Source organism: Mustela nigripes, chromosome 6 (genome assembly GCF_022355385.1).
Source record: "Mustela nigripes isolate SB6536 chromosome 6, MUSNIG.SB6536, whole genome shotgun sequence".
In the NCBI taxonomy this organism is placed as follows: Eukaryota; Metazoa; Chordata; class Mammalia; order Carnivora; family Mustelidae; genus Mustela; species Mustela nigripes.
In genome coordinates, this window is record NC_081562.1 from 71527971 (window position 1) to 71546880 (window position 18910).

Sequence of the window (18910 nt, forward strand, 5' to 3'; positions counted from 1 at the left end):
GCTCTCTGCGCTCTCGGAGACCCCAGCGCCTGCCCTCTGCAGGGGAAGCGACCATGACCAGAGCCCGTGACTTGCCCCCCGGCCACTTCCCCTAGAAAGAAACCCTTGAAAAAGTTGCATTAAAAAAAACATCCTTGCGCTGACCTTTGGGGCCGTAGGGGCTGAAGAAACGTGCGTGCGAGTGCAAACAAGAAAGCGAAAGGTGTGTGTGCATGGGGGGCCGGCGGTGGGGGGACCCTCCGCTGCCACTCTGCCTAACGCTGTGCTGAGGCCGCCCCCCCCGGGACTCCGGGGCTGTGATGAGCCCCTGCAGGCGGGCCCGGCGACACACGTCCAGAGGGGCCATGGCAGTCCTGGCGTGGAAGTTCCCGCGGACCCGGCTACCAGTGGGAGCCAGTGCCCTTTGCGTCGTGGTCCTCTGTTGGCTCTACATCTTCCCGGTCTACCGGCTACCCAACGAGAAGGAGATCGTGCAAGGGGTGCTGCAACAGGGCACGGCGTGGAGAAGGAACCAGACGGCGGCGAGAGTCTTCAGGTACTCCTCCCCTCGCGGCTCCTCCCAGCTCGTGTCCTTTACTCCCGGTGCGCCGAGGACAGGGTCACTGGCTAGGACCGCCTTGCAGAGACATCTCTATCTTGCAGTGCTTCTTGTCCTGCTTCCTTTCTCTGCCATTTCTAAACCTGAAGACTTTAGTCGGGTGTCCTTCCCCACCCCTTACACCAAGAGATGTGCAGACACCTGCTTTACCCACCTAAAGCCTGTAAGCATTTCTTCCCCAGCCTGAGTTACAGTCCGTGATTCCTTAATAACTGGTGGGAAGGAGAATCCAGGCTAACTTTGTCCTTTTCACAGAATGAGAATTTCTCTCTTGGGCTCTGCAGATGTTTGAAGCTATAGAGAACTAGAAGAAGGTCAGAGGCATCTTCCTGAGGTTAGGTGAGTGGTTGGTAACATAAATCACTAGTGATGGAGTGATGGGCTAATCTTGGGCAGGAAAAACATGGACACCTAGCTAGGACCCCGCTGCTTTGTGCAGTGTGTCCATGACAAAACACAGAGCACTTAACTGGTCCCCTCAGAGCTGGGTACTGTGTGATTTTTATTGAAGACTCAACAACTTTCCAATAACAGATATTATTCCCATCTTACCAACCACAAACTGAGTCTCCAGAAGGAGGAATTATTTTCCTGAGGTCATGAACATGTCCCTTTGAAGTGTGGGAGCTGACACTGTCATCATGTAAAGCTCCCAGCTTTTTTTTTTTTTTTTTTTTTTTTTTGCTTAGACTGTGGATGCCTTCTGGAAGATGGGAGATGGGCTTTAGGTAGAGACTTGAAATCGGAAAACAAACAAACAAACGAAAACTCAAGTCAGGTTGGATATTAGAATGCTGAGGATAGCTCAGAGATTGTAGTTTCCTTTCCTTTCCGGGAATTTCAGCTTAAGTGTCTAAAAATAAGTTCTTGGCAGCAGGGGTTGTGTAGTTAGACTGGAGGGAATGCAGTGCTGCTTCCCCTTCCTCTCCACTTTCCTGGGCATGTTCAGGGGGGACACACGTTCAGGGCTTCCATGAGGGCCAGGTGTCCTTTTCCCCTTCAGTCCCTGGGGCTAAAGATGCTGCATTTGGCCCTTCCTGAGATTGTAGTGTTTTCCTTTGCTCTGCTAGGATCTTTCCAAGCAGTATATATGGGCAGCTGAGACCCAGCCTAAACATTTCACTACTGTTGGTTACAGATGTTCAGATGTTTAGATGTTCATCTGTAAATTTCAAAAAACTTTTTAAACATATGTGTTCCTTCTCCTCCCTGGGCCTGCTTTTGGGAAGATGGTCAAAGAGATAATACCAGTTCTTGCAGGGGAGAGCAGATGAATTCTTTGAACTAGGAGGGGAGACTTTCCTTCTCTCTTTTTCTTTCAAATTCAGCTATCATTAAGTTTAAAAATAATCCTACACCCCTTAAAAGTATATAAGGGCTAATTTTCTCTCACCTTCACAGTATTGATTATTGGACTCAAAAGCACTCAAAAGGCATAGCATCCAGCAATTCTTTTCTCTAAAGGCAGAAAGCACTTTTATCCCAAGTAATATAAGGAAATGAGTTAAGAACGTCTCTTTGGTTATGATGAAAGAGTCCCCCCCCCCCTTTTTTTTTTTTTTTTGTATAGGAGGAGGACTAAGAAAGTTCCTTTAGAGCATCAATTTCTTTTGCAGGACATAATCAAGTGGAAAATGCTTCATATTCAGAGAAACACAGGCTTATCATTTCTGAGACACATTTGTCCCTTGCTATCTGTAGCATGGAGTAATCTTCAGTGTGTTTGGCTGTTGCTTGGTTTAGTCTCTATGTGTAGAGAATTACCACTTAAAATCCACACACTATAAAAAACTGCCTACACACATATCCCTCAAAGTTAGTGTCTGTATAATTGTGTAAGATGAACTTGTTAAAGAGTTTGGACTTTGGAGTAGAATTTTAGACTAGTAGACTTTCTAGGCTGTGTGCGTCATACTAGATAGATAAGCAGCAGAATATCTTTGGCAATCCATGCTATCTCTTTGAGTTTTAGTTTGCTTATTTTTATCTCTCTCTCTCTCTCCATCTTTCTCTCTCTCTCTATATATATACACACATACATATATATAATATATATTTATTTTTAATCTAAATTCAATTAACATATAATATATTATTTGTTTTATGGGTACATTTCTGTGACTCACCAGTCTTATATAATACCCAGCGCTCATTATAACACATACCCTCCCCAGTGTCCATCACCCAGTTGCCCATCCCCCTACCCCTCTCCCCTCCAGCAACCCTCAGTTTTTATCCTGAGATTAAGAGTCTCTTATGGTTTGTCTCCCTCTCTGATTTCACCTTATTTCACTTTTCCCTCTTTTCTTAGGGATAATAGTATTTACCTTGCAAGGTTGGTATAGATTTAAATTAAAAAAAAAATGATGCCAGGTGTTTGACACATTTATTCAGTCAATGGTGTTATTATAATTGTCATGAATTATAATTTCCTGTATGTGTTACAGCTTAAATAAGGACTTCGAGCCAGCCCATAAGAATTTGGAACATTTTGCCTGCCAAATTTGCAGAGCAACATGACTGGTCAATATTCTAGTCCCCCACCTCCCAGCTTCTTATACTGTACCTGATAAATAAGGATGAGGAGTTTTAAAAGACGAAAATATCATGCTTTATTGAGTCTGCAGGTGTAATAAAATCTGTTGTTTTACACATGTGGATTGTTAGTATGTGGGTAGTACTGTATGTTTTAAAAATATTAGACAGGTCAGCCAGAGGTCTATATTATGTTAAGAAAGCACAACTTTTGCAAACAGATGGCTGTGTTTTCCATTATTAAATATCTTCTGCACAAATAGAAATATATGTACACTAATATACAATATGCACTTATGGGTGGAGATAAGTGTACATTTATTCATAAACTGTGGAATGATGCCATGTATATGTGTAAATTTATACACATATTCATATATACACACATACAAATTACAATCAGTTAATCAATTTTTTAATAATCCTATTTTTTTTAGTGTTCCAAGATTCATTGTTTATACACCACACTCAGTGCTCCATGCAATACCTGCCCTCTTTAATACTCACAACCAGGCTCATCTAACCCCCCACTCCCATCCTCTCCACAACCCTCAGTTTGTTTCTCAGAGTCCACAGTCTCTCATGTTTCAACTCCCCCTCTGATTTCCCCCAGTTCACTTTTTCTTTCCTTCTCCTAATGTCTTCCATGTTATTCCTTATGCTCCACAAGTAAATGAAACCATATGATAAGTAACTCTCTTTGCTTGACTTTCACTCAGCATAATCTCCTCCAGTCCCGTCCATGCTTATACAAAAGTTGGGTATTCATCCTTTCTGATGGTGGCATAATATTCCATAGTATATATATGGACTATATCTTCTTTATCCATTTGTCTGTTGAAGGGCATCTTGGCTCTTTCCACAGTTTGGCTATTGTGGACAATGTGGCTATGAACATTGGGGTACAGATGGCCCTTCTTTTCACTACATCTGTATCTTTGGGGTAAATACCCAGTAGTGCAATTGCAGGGTTATAGGGAAGCTTTATTTTTAATTTCTTAAGGAATCTCCACACTGTTTTTCAGAGTGGCTGCACCAACTTGCATTCCCACCAACAGTGTAAGAGGGTTTCCCTTTCTCCACATCCTCTCTAACACTTGTTGTTTCTTGTCTTGTTAATTTGGGCCATTCTAATAGGTGTAAGATGGTATCTCCATGTGGTTTTGATTTGAATTTCCCTGATGGCTAATGGTGATGAACATTTTTTTCATGTGTCTGTGCCTGACTTGGGTCTGGTGTATAATAGTCATTCATTAACCAATATTTAATGACTAACTATTATACACTAGACACGAGTTAGGCCCTGGGAGATAGCAGTGAAGGGTTCGGACAGATTGCTTTCTCTGAGACAGCTTACCTCCTACTGGGGAGTGACTGACGAAAACAAAGGAGTAAAGCAATAAGAAGATTTAAATGCCGTTAAGTGCTATGAAGACAAAGGAAAGTGTTTCGTTATGTGGATAACCATTAGAATTTCAGATTACATTTTGCCCTCTGTGCTTTCATTTACTTTTGTGATTTTCTCCTTCTCTTGGCTCAGACCTAAAGACAACTTCTCAGAGGGGAACCTTGACCAATTGCATAGGAGAAGCAGCAAGAATGTCACAGAGCTGCAAGAGTTTTGAACTAGAGGAGGTTTTTGTAACATCTACATGGCAATAGGAAGATAAAAGAATCAATTGACCGTATCACAGAAGTACTGGAGAGTTTCTGTGCAACTCTTGTTCTTCTGAATGAGTAGTCAAGTAGTGTGGGAAAATGCCGAACCAGAGTGGTATGGGCCTTACTCTCTTCCACCAGGGCCTTAGCCAGTTCATTTGCTTCTTTGAAAGAAACTTCAGCTCCCCCTTTATGCTCAAGGCTTTATCCTTTGCAGCAGACATAGTAACAACGACAACAATAACAACAACAAAACTGACAAATGATTAGGAGTTTATAATGTGCGTGACACTGTGCTAAATGCTTTACATGTACTGTCTCATGTAATTCTCCTAACAACCTCGTAGAAGTGGACACATTATCATCCACATTTGTAAAGAGGAACATACCCAGATTCCTGCCATCAAGGGATTTACTATAATCCCAGGGACAGGTATATGTGTGTATAATTAACTAATCACCTGGACCTCGGGCCATCAAAGAGAGGAGCATAGCAGAAAGAAGAACTTATGGACTCAGGAGCTGTCAGAACATGGTTGGAATGCCAGCTGTATCCCTTTCTGGTTGTATGATCATTACTAAGTTCAACCCTCAGAGCTTTGGTCCCCCCATTTGTAAAGCGGGGTGTGTAATAATTTCTTACAAGTTATAGTACAAAGTACATGCACTATACATTTCTGCATGTAGAAAGTACCTAGAACGATGCTTGCCACATACTTCTGTTTAAAGCATGTCATTATAACGAAAGAAACACAAGCAAAGTACCAGGGAAGTTCCCAGAACATGGCTTTTAATTCTGCTGGAAGGAGAGAAATCAGAGAGGAGGTAGTATTTGCACTAAGCCTTGAAAGATGGTAAAATTGGGTGGTAATAAGAGGTAAGGGCAGAAGGATATTCTGCAGGGAGAATAGAAAAGGCAAAAGCAGGGAGGTGTAGAAATTCTTGATGTGCCTCCTGTGTGGAAAGGTATTAATTCTCCCACAGAGAAGGTAGGAGAAGGCAGACTGGGAGAGAGATGGAGGCCAGGTCACCATCTCTGAATGGGCTTGGGGTATTGTTTGTGAAAAATGAACAAACATCAAGTATCAAAGGGTACCGGCCATGTGTCAGTGGTCATCAGTGTTGGCACATCACTGTTAACTGAATTAGGGGGTAGAAGATACCATACCAAAGTGCTTGGAAAATTCTCTTTATTCACTGGGTGCTAACCATTACTCTAAGCCATGATGTTCCTCCTTCCTTTCCCAAATTCTGAATGAAATACTACTCTAAGCATTGCTAGCTTTATGTGCCTTTGTTTCTGTCCATATTTTTGAATCTGTGGATCCCGGAAACTTCAGATATTTCCACAGCTGCCCTGGTGGCTGCAAAAGGGCTCTTGGAGGGGGTGGCAGGGAAGGCAGGTGCAGGCCCTCTGTATCTATGGAATGTAAGGCTTAATGTTTGGTGAAGTGGAGATTTATGGGATTCACTTTAAAAGTAGTTTGGGAAAAAGATAGTTTAATACATTTTGGTGCTTAAGAAAATAAGCTTCAATTATGTTGTGTATTTACAAATGTGAAAAAATTTCATAAGCATTAACCACAATAGCATGAATAAATCATTAACACTGATTGGGTACATACAACGTACCAGTCCTCCTTCTCAGTGCTTCTGTTTCTTATCTCTTGTTCTCATAGCTACTTCACAAATTAGGTATTTGTATGTTCTTTGTTTTATGGATGAGGAAATGGAGATTCAGAGAGATCCATTAACGAAATGATGGGTCACTTTTCCAACCCAGAGCTCTTTGGGAATAAGCCTTATGCTTATTCCCTGATAATCTTAGATAAATGAGGTACAGCTGTCTAGATCCTTATGATCTGGCCATGAATACTTCTCCAACATCATCTTTCAGCAGTATTCCTCTTTCGGTATAGTCATACTGTTCTAGTTGCTGAAACAAGCCAGGCTGTGTTGGTTTGGCTTGGGTCATTCCGTCTGCCTGAAATGCCTTTTCTTCAAGGCTGCAACCCCTTGCCATTCACCTGGCCAGTTCTTACTCATCTCTTGACAATGCATTTACTAGTTAAGAGCAAAGGTCCCAAAGTTAGTTGTGATTCTACCATTTGCTATGTTCTTGAGCAAGTCAGCCTTCACTGTCTGTTTCCTCATCTGTAAAATGTGACTGCTGTTTCTTTTTATTTTTAATGTGGCGTCTTGTAGGATTGTTGTGCGCATTAGAATAGATAATGCACTGAAAAATCTTCTGGCATATAATAGTGCTTAATCCATGTTATCTCTCTTCAAGGCAGCCTCCCTTACTCCTTTCTTCCTTCCCAGGCTGTGTTAGAAGCTTCTCCTCTCTCTCTCTCTCATGTGCATATTATTGCATTTCTTTAATTATCAAAAAACAATTACCTCTATGTGTCTACCACTATTACCATAGAAGATGCTAAAACTATAGCAGTTAACTTAAAATTTACTTTCTTGAAGTTCTTGGGCTAATGAATGGAGACACAATAAATAGATAAATATATAAATACAAATACCTGGTCGTGACAGGTGCATTTTTCATGATGCTGTATTAAAAATATCATTTTATTTGTCTGCCCTTTTTGCTGGCTCATTCATATTTGCATTCTCAGAGCTGAGCGCAATTCCTGGCACAGTCATTTTTGTTGAGTTATTGTGTGAGAGCGTTTTGGCAAGGTATGGGACCAGATAGCTAATCAGTCCATCAACAAATAATACTTAATGAGGTCCAATATTCTGCTTGGCTGTGTGGGCATCAAAGGAGGAAATGACATCCTTTCTATTTTGAAAGAGTTCTAACTTTAGGGCAGAGTTTTTCATCTCAGCACTACTAACATTTCGGGTTGGAAAATTCTTTGTTGTGGAGGGCTGTCTGTACATTTTAGAATATTTAGCAATATCCATGGCCTCCATCCACTAAATGAAACAAATAGATATGTCTCCAGATTTAGCAAAATGTCTCCTAGGGGGCAAAATTGCTCCCCAGTAGAGAACCACTGCTTTAGAGAAACAAAACCAACCCAATTGATGGGGTTTAAGAAATAAAAAAAATCCCAGAAAATATGCCATGAAGAGCTAAATCTGGAAACTACAAACCATAAATGCTTTGACTACTGGAAGAGGAGTGGATGAATTATACTTTGGTAGATGGCCAGGTCTTGGTTAAAGAGAAGTAGCAAGAGGAGATGCATTTGGGGAAATTTACTTTAAGCAACTGTCTCTGTTGAAAGCTTGTATGAGAGCTGGCTAGGGTTCTCACCAGTGCCCCACTTAGACCTTGGCAAAAGGATCTATGGGGCCCTCACTCTGTTTCTCCCTTGGTCTCAGCTCTTTGCAAAGGGACAGGGCACTACTGGGACCTTTGTAGACCCTGGAATTCCCTGCCCAAATGACCCACGCCCACTTCCACAGCCTGCCTGCCTGCATGGGGAGTTTCCCCCCAACCTCCATTCCCAGAGTGGCTTCTCCTATTGCTGTGTGCACTCCTCAGCCAAGGGATGGCCAGGGAACAGCTCTCTGTGGGAGACAGAGGCTGTGGAAAGAACTTGGATATCGGACTGAGGGTTCACATGGATACATGGGGGTGTTCTCCCCGTGTTGCCCTGTTCCTGTATCAAACTTCCTGAAGTTTGAGAAGCCTTAATTTGAACATGGCATCCCAGTTTGTTATGCAGATATATTTGTTCAGGGACAAGGGTAGGAGGTTGGAACATATTTTTTTTTTTTATCTGTTTGTTGATTTGATTGTAGCTTTTAAATATTTAGATACATTTCTGCTTTTGTCCTCTGCCTTGCAAATTGAGGTGGTTTTTTGCAACTTGGAATTCTATTAGTCTTCATTTTAGGAAGTTAGGAAGCCAGAGCTGGTGAATTAAGAACATACAGAGTATAACCCACTGAATGAGAAGGTACAAGCTGCTCACGCAGATGTGGGATGGGGGGGGGGGGGGGGGGAAGCAGGCGGTTCCCTCAGCATTGGAGCTCTCACTTTGGGGAGGGAAACCATATGGGGTCATTTTGATTGAGGACGCTGTTTTCAGTAAACCCCCACAAAGGAAGTAGAGTCCCAAGATTTATCAGATCCTAGAATTGAGGGCATGCAGTGAGCTGGAGGAAGGTCAGGCCTCTGCCTCGGAGTCAAGAATGAGCAGGTGTTCCAGAGGAGGGTAGGAAGCACCTATTATTGTAAGGTGGTTGGAGCAGAGGTCACTAATGTTTTTTTGTGCTTGTCTGTAAGTGGTTATTTTAAAAGGTTCCCCGGGAAGAGTACAGCAGGAAGTTAAGGTGGAAATCCTAAACTTAAGTCCTTGTCTAAAATGTCCAGACTGTGGGTGTGAGCAGGGTTATCACACTGTAAAATGTTTAGGCAGCAACTCAGAAAAACAAAAGTAAATTTTTCTTAAAAAATTGTTTTTCTCATCACAGTTATAAATCATCTTGGAACTGATGCTGACTATGTGTAATTAATACAGTTTCTTTGATGGAGTTAATAGATTTCTAGTAAAATATAGTACTTTTTAGCTTTTTATTCTACTTTGGCTCTGTTGGGAGTTGTGTGATCTTGTGCAAACTGTTTAACCTCTCTAGTCCTTTGTTTGGTTATCCGAAAAATGGTCTATAGTATGCTAACCCACTTCATATGTTTGTGATGATAATTGAACTAAATATTGTAGAATCATAACCGTCCTCACCTGGCGTGAGATGACAGGATGCTTGTCTCCACCTAGAAAGAGTGTAGACTCTGGGGCCTCAGCGAGTCAGGTTTTGATTCTGGTTGTGTCATTTATTAACTTTGTGACCTTGAAAATTTTTCCTGGCCTCTCTGATCCTTAGCTGTGGGTGGCAGTACTTACCTTAAGAGGATTAGGTGTTGAATTATTGCTGATGATTAAGCCGTAATGATGGGAAAAGCCGCTTCCTGGGACACATCTGATGCCTATTACTTGTACTTTCAGTAATGGAATAGCTAATGAACTGTGACCTTATGACACACCCTCTTCTTCCCTAGTGCTAGTACTAAAGTTGGGTAAAATGGCCAGTGGAATTTTAAGGAAGATGACAGAGCCCAGCCATAAGTCACCTGTTCATTCATCCACATTGACTAACTGCCTCTTTGCACCAGGGAGGAGCTGGGAAACAGCAGTGAAAGTTAAGACATGGCTCCTGATTTCATAAAATTTAGAGTCTGGTGTAGTGTCATTAGGTAACTTAGTAAGAAATTGAGTAATGTAGTGTTCCAAGGGCTACGGTTGGTCTGTTTCAGATAATTGTGCTGAGTTTCAGAGTGATTGATTTTCTCCTTCTCTGCTGGACTGTCTTCTCGCTATGGCATTGCATGCAAGGGAAGCAGCCAAGACCAGAGGAGCTGTGTCACTCTTTTAATTAGGTGTCAGGAGGAAGCTGAAGTGAATTCAGAGTTACACATTCTCTGTTATTCAGGGCTTAAGTAACAGGGTACGCTACCAGAGCTTTCTAAGTGAGTATAATGAGAACGGGCTTCTGGGGAAAAAATTGCTTGTTTCAGTTACTGATACAATAAATATATGCATGATTTCATGTCCCTTGTACTTATTTTAAAAATCTATAGTGTTCATTATTTGTCTGATTTTGGAAGTAATAGATGCTGTAGAAAAAACTTAAGTGTAGTAAAAAGGGGAAAAAAAAACATGCATAATTCTATCCCTCAGAAGTATTTCATTGTGAACACTGTTTCTTTTGTGCATATTGGTTTGCACCTGTGTATTCCTAAGTTGTGCATATTGGTATATTTAGTTTTATATTCTCTTTTATCCACTCAGTGTTATATCTTTAACATTTTTTCATATAAATAAATAATTTTTAACTGCCAAGCTTGTGATAAAATGCTTTACGATTTTCATTTTGGAAAAATGTGATTTACTGTGAATTTTTAAAATGTTATCACTTTGGAGCAAATTACTTTCTTCCAAAGGATCCTTATAAAGGATATCATATTTGCACATTAGATTTTTTCTTTAAATATTTCTTCATATATTTGGTAAATACTGAGCATGGGAAGTCAAAAAGCTTCTTGAAAGAGTTCTGCTTTCTCAAATTTGGCATTTAAATGGTAAGAGCAATACTTTGTAAAAGTACTTGACGTTTAATCATCTAGAGACAAACATTGCTAATATTTTGGCATATAGTTTTCCAGAGCATTCAGTGCTTCCTCTATGTGTGTTTATAAAATAAAAATATAATGAATTTGACAGTATATTGTAAAATTTTTAGTAACAATACATGTAAACCTGTATCATCCCTACTTATTTTAATTTTTTAAAAATCCTTATTTAAATTCAGTGTAGTTAACATATACTGTGTTAGTAGTTTCAGGGGTAGAATTTTAGTGATTCATCACTTACATACAACACCCAGTGCTCATTACATCAGGTGCCCTCCCTAATGCCGATTGCCCCATGCTCTCACCCACCACCCCTCCAGCAACCCTCAGTTTGTTTCCTAGAGTTCAGTGTCTCTTATGGTTTGCCTCTGTCTCTATTTTCATCTTGTTTTATTTTTCCTTCCCTTCCCCTATGTTCATCTGTTTTGTTTATTAAATTCCACATGTAAGCGAAATGATACACTCTTTGTCTTTATCTGACTTATTTCACTTAGCATAATACCCTCTAGCTCCATCCACATTGTTGTAAATGGCAAGTTTTCTTTTTTGATGGTTGCATAATATTCCATTATATATATATATGCCACTCCTTCTTTATCCATTCATCTGTCGATGGCTGTCTGGGCTCTTTCCTTAGTTTGGCTATTGTGAACATTGCTGCTATATACATTGGGGAGCAGGTGCCCCTTCAGATCACTACATTTGTATCTTTGGGGTAAATACCCAGTAGTGTGATTGCTGCGTCGTACGTAGGGTAGCTCTATTTTCAACTTTTTGAGGAACCTCCATGCTGTTTTCCAGAGTGACTGCACCAGCTTGCATTCCTATCAACAGTGTAGGAGGGTTCCCCTTTCTCCAGATCCTTTCCAACACCTGTTTTTTCTTGAGTTATTAATTATAGGCATTCTGACTGGTGTGAGGTGGTATCTCATTGTGGTTTTGATTTGTATTTCCCTGATGCTGAGTGATGTTGAGCATTTTTTCATGTGTCTTTTAGCCTTTTGTATACCTCAGCCCCTTTTAATGGCTATAGGGTTTTTCTTTGTTAAGATAGTTAATGATTTATTTAACTAATCCACTATTATTCTGTATTCATGTTGTTGCAGTTTCTCACCGTTGTAAATGATGCTGTGATGAACATCTTTGTGTATACATCTTAAACATTTAATCTGTTTATTTTCTTAGTATAAATTTCTAAAAGTAGTTTCTTGACATTTTTCCCCCCTCTACCATCAATTCTTATAACTGGCTTCTTTGGTTGTTCATAGAAAATCTTCAACTTTCGCTAAGGGCAGATTTGAGTTTTTCTTCATTTCAGTGTAGAAAGTGATTGCATAAATAGAAAACATACAGTGATTGTTAACATTAAATGAAAAAATTCTCCTTTGGGAATTTTCAAGAGGTGGAAGCAACTAGGAAAGATTCCCATACAATGGCATGTGTACGGCAGGAGTCCCCTCATTGAGCATTGTGGAGACCTTTCTATGAGGAATTTATTTAGTTCCCTGGAAGATGTGCCTTTGTCTGTCATGATTATCCTCTTCATTACAGATCAGTTCATAATTGTTTCATTCTTATTTAAAAATGTAATTAAACACATTAAAAGTGTTTCATTCTTATTTAAAAAGAAATGCCTTTTTGGGACCATTTGTACTATTTTCTAGGATTTAAGCAATTAAAAACTGTAATTTAAAAAGAAGTTTACTTTTCCTCATGACAGGGTCCTAAATTAAAAAAAAAAAAAAAAGTGATGATTGTTATTTTAAGAGTCACTTTCCTATATACTAAAATTGAAAATCTTGGGGGGGTCATTCTGGGTGGCTCAGTCAGTTGAGCTTCTGCCTTCAACTTAGGTCTAGGTCTCAGGGTCCTGGTTTCGAGCCCCATCTTGGCTCTGGGCTCAGTGGGGAGTCTGTTTTTCCTTCTGCCCTTCCCCCCTGCTTTTGCTCTTTCTCTCTCCCTCTCTCAAATGGATGAATAAAATCTTTGAAAAAAAAATAGAATTGGAAATCTTGGGCTTGAAACTAGAACAGATCATATCCACTTGTGTGGAGGATGAGAGTACAGCAGAAAGGCACAAAAATCCCATGACGATATTTTGTTGGGTTGGTTTTTTGAAAGTTGGGTGTTGGTGATTGATTGTGTTAACACTGGGCTAATCATCTCTATCCTGTGTCCTTCTCCTTTGCACCTGTTTGAAGCAGCCATACAAACTGTTGCTTGGGTGCTTTAGCGTCCGGCGTTGAGTCTTGTTTCTATTTGTCTGCCTCTGATCCTTCATCACAGTCTTACTAACAAGTACTTGTTTTACTAATGAAAACATTCCATTTTCTGCAAGGCCTGTAGAAAGTTGTCTGAGTACCTTTCAGGGATAGATTAATTTATTACCTAATATTGAGACTCCATGCTATTAATACTCACTACCAATTCATTTGTTCACTCCTTCACTCATTCCTTTTTTCAGCATCTAACTGTTCAGTGCCTTCTGTATGCCGGGCATCTTGCTTGGTGCTGAGAATCAAGTAGTTAGCCAAGAAGACATGGGCCTTCCTCTCACAGAACGGATAAGCACACAGCTTACATTATAAAAAGAACAGCAATATTCTCCAAGAAAATCTCTCAACTCCTTTTTGTGGAGGAAAAACAAGTCCAGGTTTAATTAATTTCACTTTCAGAATTTTGCTGTGTCTGTGTTTGGGCCAAAATCTATCCTCTGACCCTGTCTGGTTTTGTCCTGCATTGTGATCATGAGGCCAGAGGCATTTGTACAATTTAGTGGTGTGATATCTTTTGATTCTGGTTAACCTATGCAACATATGCAACATGTGAAATATTGAGGGAAAAGGCCTTCAAAAAATTGCTAAAAGATACACAAGTCCATGGGGGAAAGCAAAGCCCAATTACCGGTAGAATGAAAGAGACCTAGAGGCAGGCTGGCGTGGATGGGGATTATTTACTTTGTATGCAGCCAATCTGTTTTAAAGATTTTTTTTTAAAAGATTGTATTTATTTATTTGAGAGAGAGAGCACAAGAGGGGGAAGGTCAGAGGGAGAAGCAGACTCCCTGCTGAGCAGGAAGCCCTGTGTGGGACTTGATCCTGGGACTCCAGGATCATGACCTGAGCCAAAGGCAGACCTGAGCCACGCAGGCGTCCTAAAGATTTTTATTTATATATTTTTTTAAAAAATTGACAGAGAGAGAGCATGAGTGGTGGGGAGAGGCAAAGGGAGAGGGAGAAGCAGAATCCCTACTCAGCATGGAGCCCAATGTGGAGCTTGATCTCATGACCCTGAGATCATGACCTGAGCTGAAATGCAGACGTGGGAGTTCAACCAACTGTGCCACCAGGTGCCCCTCAGTTTTAGTTTAATTTAAAGCACAATGAAAACTCCTGTGGCTACCATCTCTGCCTGCTTTGGCTCTACCTGAACCTCCAGGAGCATGGAGGAAGGGCCTTTTCTGAGGTTCTGTCTCCCTCTAGGAACTACCTCTTACCCCCATGGGCAGGGAGGACATGAATATTCAGTCCTTTTTCTCTGTTGATGATTGTGGCTTCTCAGGTGAATCCTAATGGGCTGCCCAGCTCTTCTAAGGGCAAACTGGCCTGATGAGCAGCCTTCTTGGGTGGAATACTAGTAGGCAATCCATCCACAGGCAGCTCCCCATTCTTGCCACCCCAAGAAGATTTTTAGAGCCCACCACCTCCCCATCTCTTTCCATTTCTGTTTCTTTTTTCTAGCATTGCCCTTAAAAATAAAAGTTACTTTACTAGCAAAAAATGGAAAATTGCAAGGGATGGCTAATGCCACAGGCTAGGCCAATGAAGGAGAGGAACATTATTTTATGTAGAAGAAGGAGGTGAGAGGGGTTGTTCTAAAGGAAAATCCATTGGAGAAAGGCAAGAGTTCAGGGTGATGATGGTTTCCCATTGGCTGAGTTGCAGGGGTAGTCAATTTTTTGTAAGAGATGCAATGTACATCTACTCTTGTTGGGAACTGTAACTGATGACTCTTCCCTGTTGGTTCTTCTGTTGGGGGAGGGGGGTAGTCTATAATTAAATTTCTTGAGGTAGAGTGGTACAGTGTGAGGGCTCCCCCTTCTGGCCTCCCGACTCCATCGTAGTGAGGTTTTCCTTGGTTCATTTTCACAGGAGACAGCACAGGCCCGCACAGCAAACAGCCCAAGCAAAAAATGCCCATTTCTCTTTACTGTGGACCCTCATTGTCTTTACAAGTGATTATATCGGAACATCCCCCAACCCTCTTCTTCCTTTGTTGGCAGGGAGGGCAGGGACTCGCTCTACAGGGGTGGAGAGGTAAGAACCTCGTGAGAAAACATGGCACTCCCAAGTCTGTGCCTATCTCCTGGTCCTGCTCCATGTGGATCAGCTGTATGGAGATGGGACTGCATCACCACTTACAGAACCTGTGGAGACGTGGCTGGCTCCAACCCTGACAGCTTTCTGAACCTAAGAAATAGGGTAATTTGCATATATTGGTCTTAGTTTTGGCTTCCGACCATAACTCCCAGATAAGAGAGAAAAACTTCTTATTTTGTTATCTTTATTTCCTGGGTACATTTGTGTACTCTCACAAAATTCAGTCATACTGTTTCTTTTTTTTTTTTTTTAAGATTTTATTTATTTATTTGACAGAGAGAGATCACAAGTAGGCAGAGAGGCAGGCAGAGAGAGAGAGAGAGGAGGAAGTAGGCTCCCTGCTGAGCAGAGAGTCCGATGCGGGACTCGATCCCAGAACCCTGAGATCATGACCTGAGCCGAAGGCAGCGGCCTAACCCACTGAGCCACCCAGGCGCCCCAGTCATACTGTTTCTTAAACGATCCCTGTGGGCCCCAGAAATAGAGAAATGTTCAACTCGGTCAGTTCACTTTCATATTGAGCAGGTTGATCAAGGTTTCTTATCACAAACAAGGCGTTCAAGACCCTCATGCCCTCATTTTAGGGGGCTTACCACAAATGTCTCCAATTGTCACCATGCCTTTTAGAGTCACTCTTATACTGCCAGTTGTTCCTCATTTCCTTTCCTTTCTGCTCAGGAAGCTTGGGGCAGACCGCCAAGTATGCTGGCTAAGCAGACTGCAACTGGGGAATATTATCCCCTTGGGCACACGCTCCCAGTCTTGATTTTCTTGGGTGATCCCTCTTCAGGAAAGGGAGGAAAGGCCACTCCTCAACAGATTCCTTTCACTCCTAATTTCCGTTTATGTTGACCACAGTTGGGGGGTGGTTGGTGGTGGGGCTGGATTCAGAGCACCCCCCCACCAAACTCAGCTAAGGGGCTTGCTACATATCCAGTTGCCTGCTCAACTCCATAAAGGGTACTTAGCAGCTGTGTCTCCAGCTTTGGACTTAAACCATGACTCCAGCATAAATTCCCACTGAACATCCGGTTACAAGAGGAAAGCACCAATAAAGAAGCCAGAATATTGCTCCTAGAGTATCACATTTCAGGATTGAAAACTTCTAAGCCGTCAAAGAAAAAAATTCTCTTTGGGCTTTTAGAGTAGAGATGATCTGTGGAAACCTAAGTTTATATATAGTGAATATTTGAACACCAGTTGTGTGCAAGTACTATGCTAGATGCTTTCATGTGCAAAATATAAGTCCATCTAACTCTTGGTTTTAAAATCAGCTCCATTTTTAAGGCAATAATGATGATATTTTTAGTAGTATAGTTGTTATTTATTTTGTATCTGCCATATGCCAGGCACTATTTTAAGCACTTTACACAGTGTTATCATTTGGCATTCACAAATACTCTGTGAGGGAGATATTATTATCCCTGTTTTACAAAGAATCAGGCTGTGAGTAATTATTTCTTTAAGGCCATTTAGATTGTAGGTGGTGCTGACAGCTAGCATTTAGTGAGTGCTTACTATGTGTCAGCCCTCTTTTAAATACTTTATGTATGTTAATGTCATGATAACAGCCCTATAAGATAATGTCTCCCCCCCCCCCCCCCCCCCCCGTGCCTGCTGAAACCACGCAAATTTATTATTTTATCTTTTTGTAGGATAGAAGTTTAACATGAGTCTCAGTGGGTGAAAAATCAGTGTCAGCAAGCTGCATTTCTTTCTGGAGGCTCTAGAAGAGGATCCATTTTCTTCCTCATTCCGCTTGTTGGCAGAATTTACTTCCTTGTGGTTGTACAATGGATGTGACCATCTTCTGGTTGGCTGCTAACTGAAGGCTGGTCTCAGCTTCTAGAGGCCATTCTCTTCTCTTGGCTCATGAATCCTTTCCTCCTTCTAAAAAGCCTTCAAAGGCAAGTAGGGTCTTTTTTTTTTTTTTTTTTAAAGACCTAGTTTTTCTAGAGCAGGTTTAGGTTCATAGCAAAACTAAGAGGTACAGGGATTTCCTGTATACCCCCAGCCTCACATATGCATAGCCACCCCTCGAAAGCTAACTCAATTGATGAACCTACATTGACATAGTACAATCACCCAAAGTCTATAGTTCATCTGTTTGCTCTCGGTGTCGGTCATTCTGAGGGTTTGGACAAATATGTAAGGACATGTATCTGTCATTATAGTAGCATACAAAATGGTTGCATTGCCCTGAAAATCCACTGTGTTTCACCTATTCATTCCCTCCTTTCTTCCCCAACCCTGGGTAATCACTGATCTTGTTAGTGTTTCCAGGGTTTTGCCTTTTCCAGAATGCCATATATTTGGAATCATATAGTAGGTAGCCTTTTCAGATTGGCTTTTCTTCTCTCAGTAATAAGCATTTATGTTTCTTCTGTGTCTTTTCATGGCTTGATGACTCACTTCTTTTTAGAGTGGAAGAGTAACCCACAGTCTCCTTATCCATTCACCTACTGAAGGATGTCTTGGTTGCTTCCAAAGTCAGCCTCACAGACTTAAGGCATTGACATACTGTCTCAATAAATGTTTGAGAGCTGGATGTCTATCTAAGTAAATATATAAGTGAATAACCTCCTGTAAGTAAATACCGAGAAGCATGGTCATGGGTTGTATGTAATGGTGTCTTTAAGTTTGTAAGCAGCTGCCCAACTGTCTTCCATAGTGACTGTACCATTTTGCATTTCCACCCGCAATGAATGAGAGTTCCTGTTGCTCCCCATCCTTGCCAGTATTTGGTGGTGTCAGTGTTCTTGATTCTGGTCACTCTAATAGATATGTAGTGGTATCTTAGTGTTTTAATTTGCATTTCCCTGATGGCATATGATGTGGAGCATGTTTTCACAGCTGATTTGCTTTCTGGTGAGGTATCTGTTAAAGTCTTTAGCCTGTTAAAAAATTTGAGATGTAATTGTCATATAAATGTTATCTTATTTTCAGATGTACAACATAATGATTTGATATTTACATATCTTGCAAAATGATCACGACAGTAAGTCCAGTTATCATCCATCACCACACAGTTATAATTTTTTTTTTACTTGTGATGAAAACCTTTCAGATTTACTCTTTAAGCAACTATAATATACAATGCATTATTATGAACTACAGTTACGGTGTTGTACATTACATCCCCAGGACTAATTTATTTGATGACTGGAAGATTGTTCCTTTTTATCATCCCCACCCATTTTTCATACCCCTCACTTCTGGCAACCACCAGCCTGTTCTCTATATGTATGTTTAGGGGATTTTTTGGAGGGGGACATTTTTAAATTGGGTTGTTTTCTTATTATGGGATCTCGAGTGTTCTTTTTCTGTTTTTTGGGTTTTTTTTTTTTTTTTCAAGATCTTATTTTTTTATTTGACAGAGAGAGAACAAGCAGGGGGAGCGGCAGGCAGAGGCAGAGGGAGAAGCAGACTCCCCACTGAGCAGGGAGCCTGGGACAGAGCTTGAACCCCGGACCCTGGGATCATGACCTGAGCCAAAGTCAGACACTCAGCTGACTGAGTCACCCAGGAGCCCCTTCTTTGTAGATTTTGAAAAACAATTCTTTATCAGCTCTGTCTTTGCAGATA

General features: G+C 41.0%; 1 protein-coding gene across 1 annotated transcript in view; it reads left to right on the top strand.

The window, feature by feature from the left end:
- The first annotated feature begins 294 nt into the window (after window positions 1-294).
- The window catches only part of ST8SIA1 (ST8 alpha-N-acetyl-neuraminide alpha-2,8-sialyltransferase 1), a 156465-nt gene continuing 137849 nt past the window's right edge, over window positions 295-18910 (top strand). The window contains exon 1 of the mRNA XM_059402833.1: window positions 295-535. Coding sequence (XP_059258816.1) covers window positions 300-535 — 236 coding nt within the window. The 5' untranslated portion in view covers window positions 295-299. The remainder of the gene's footprint in view (window positions 536-18910) is intronic.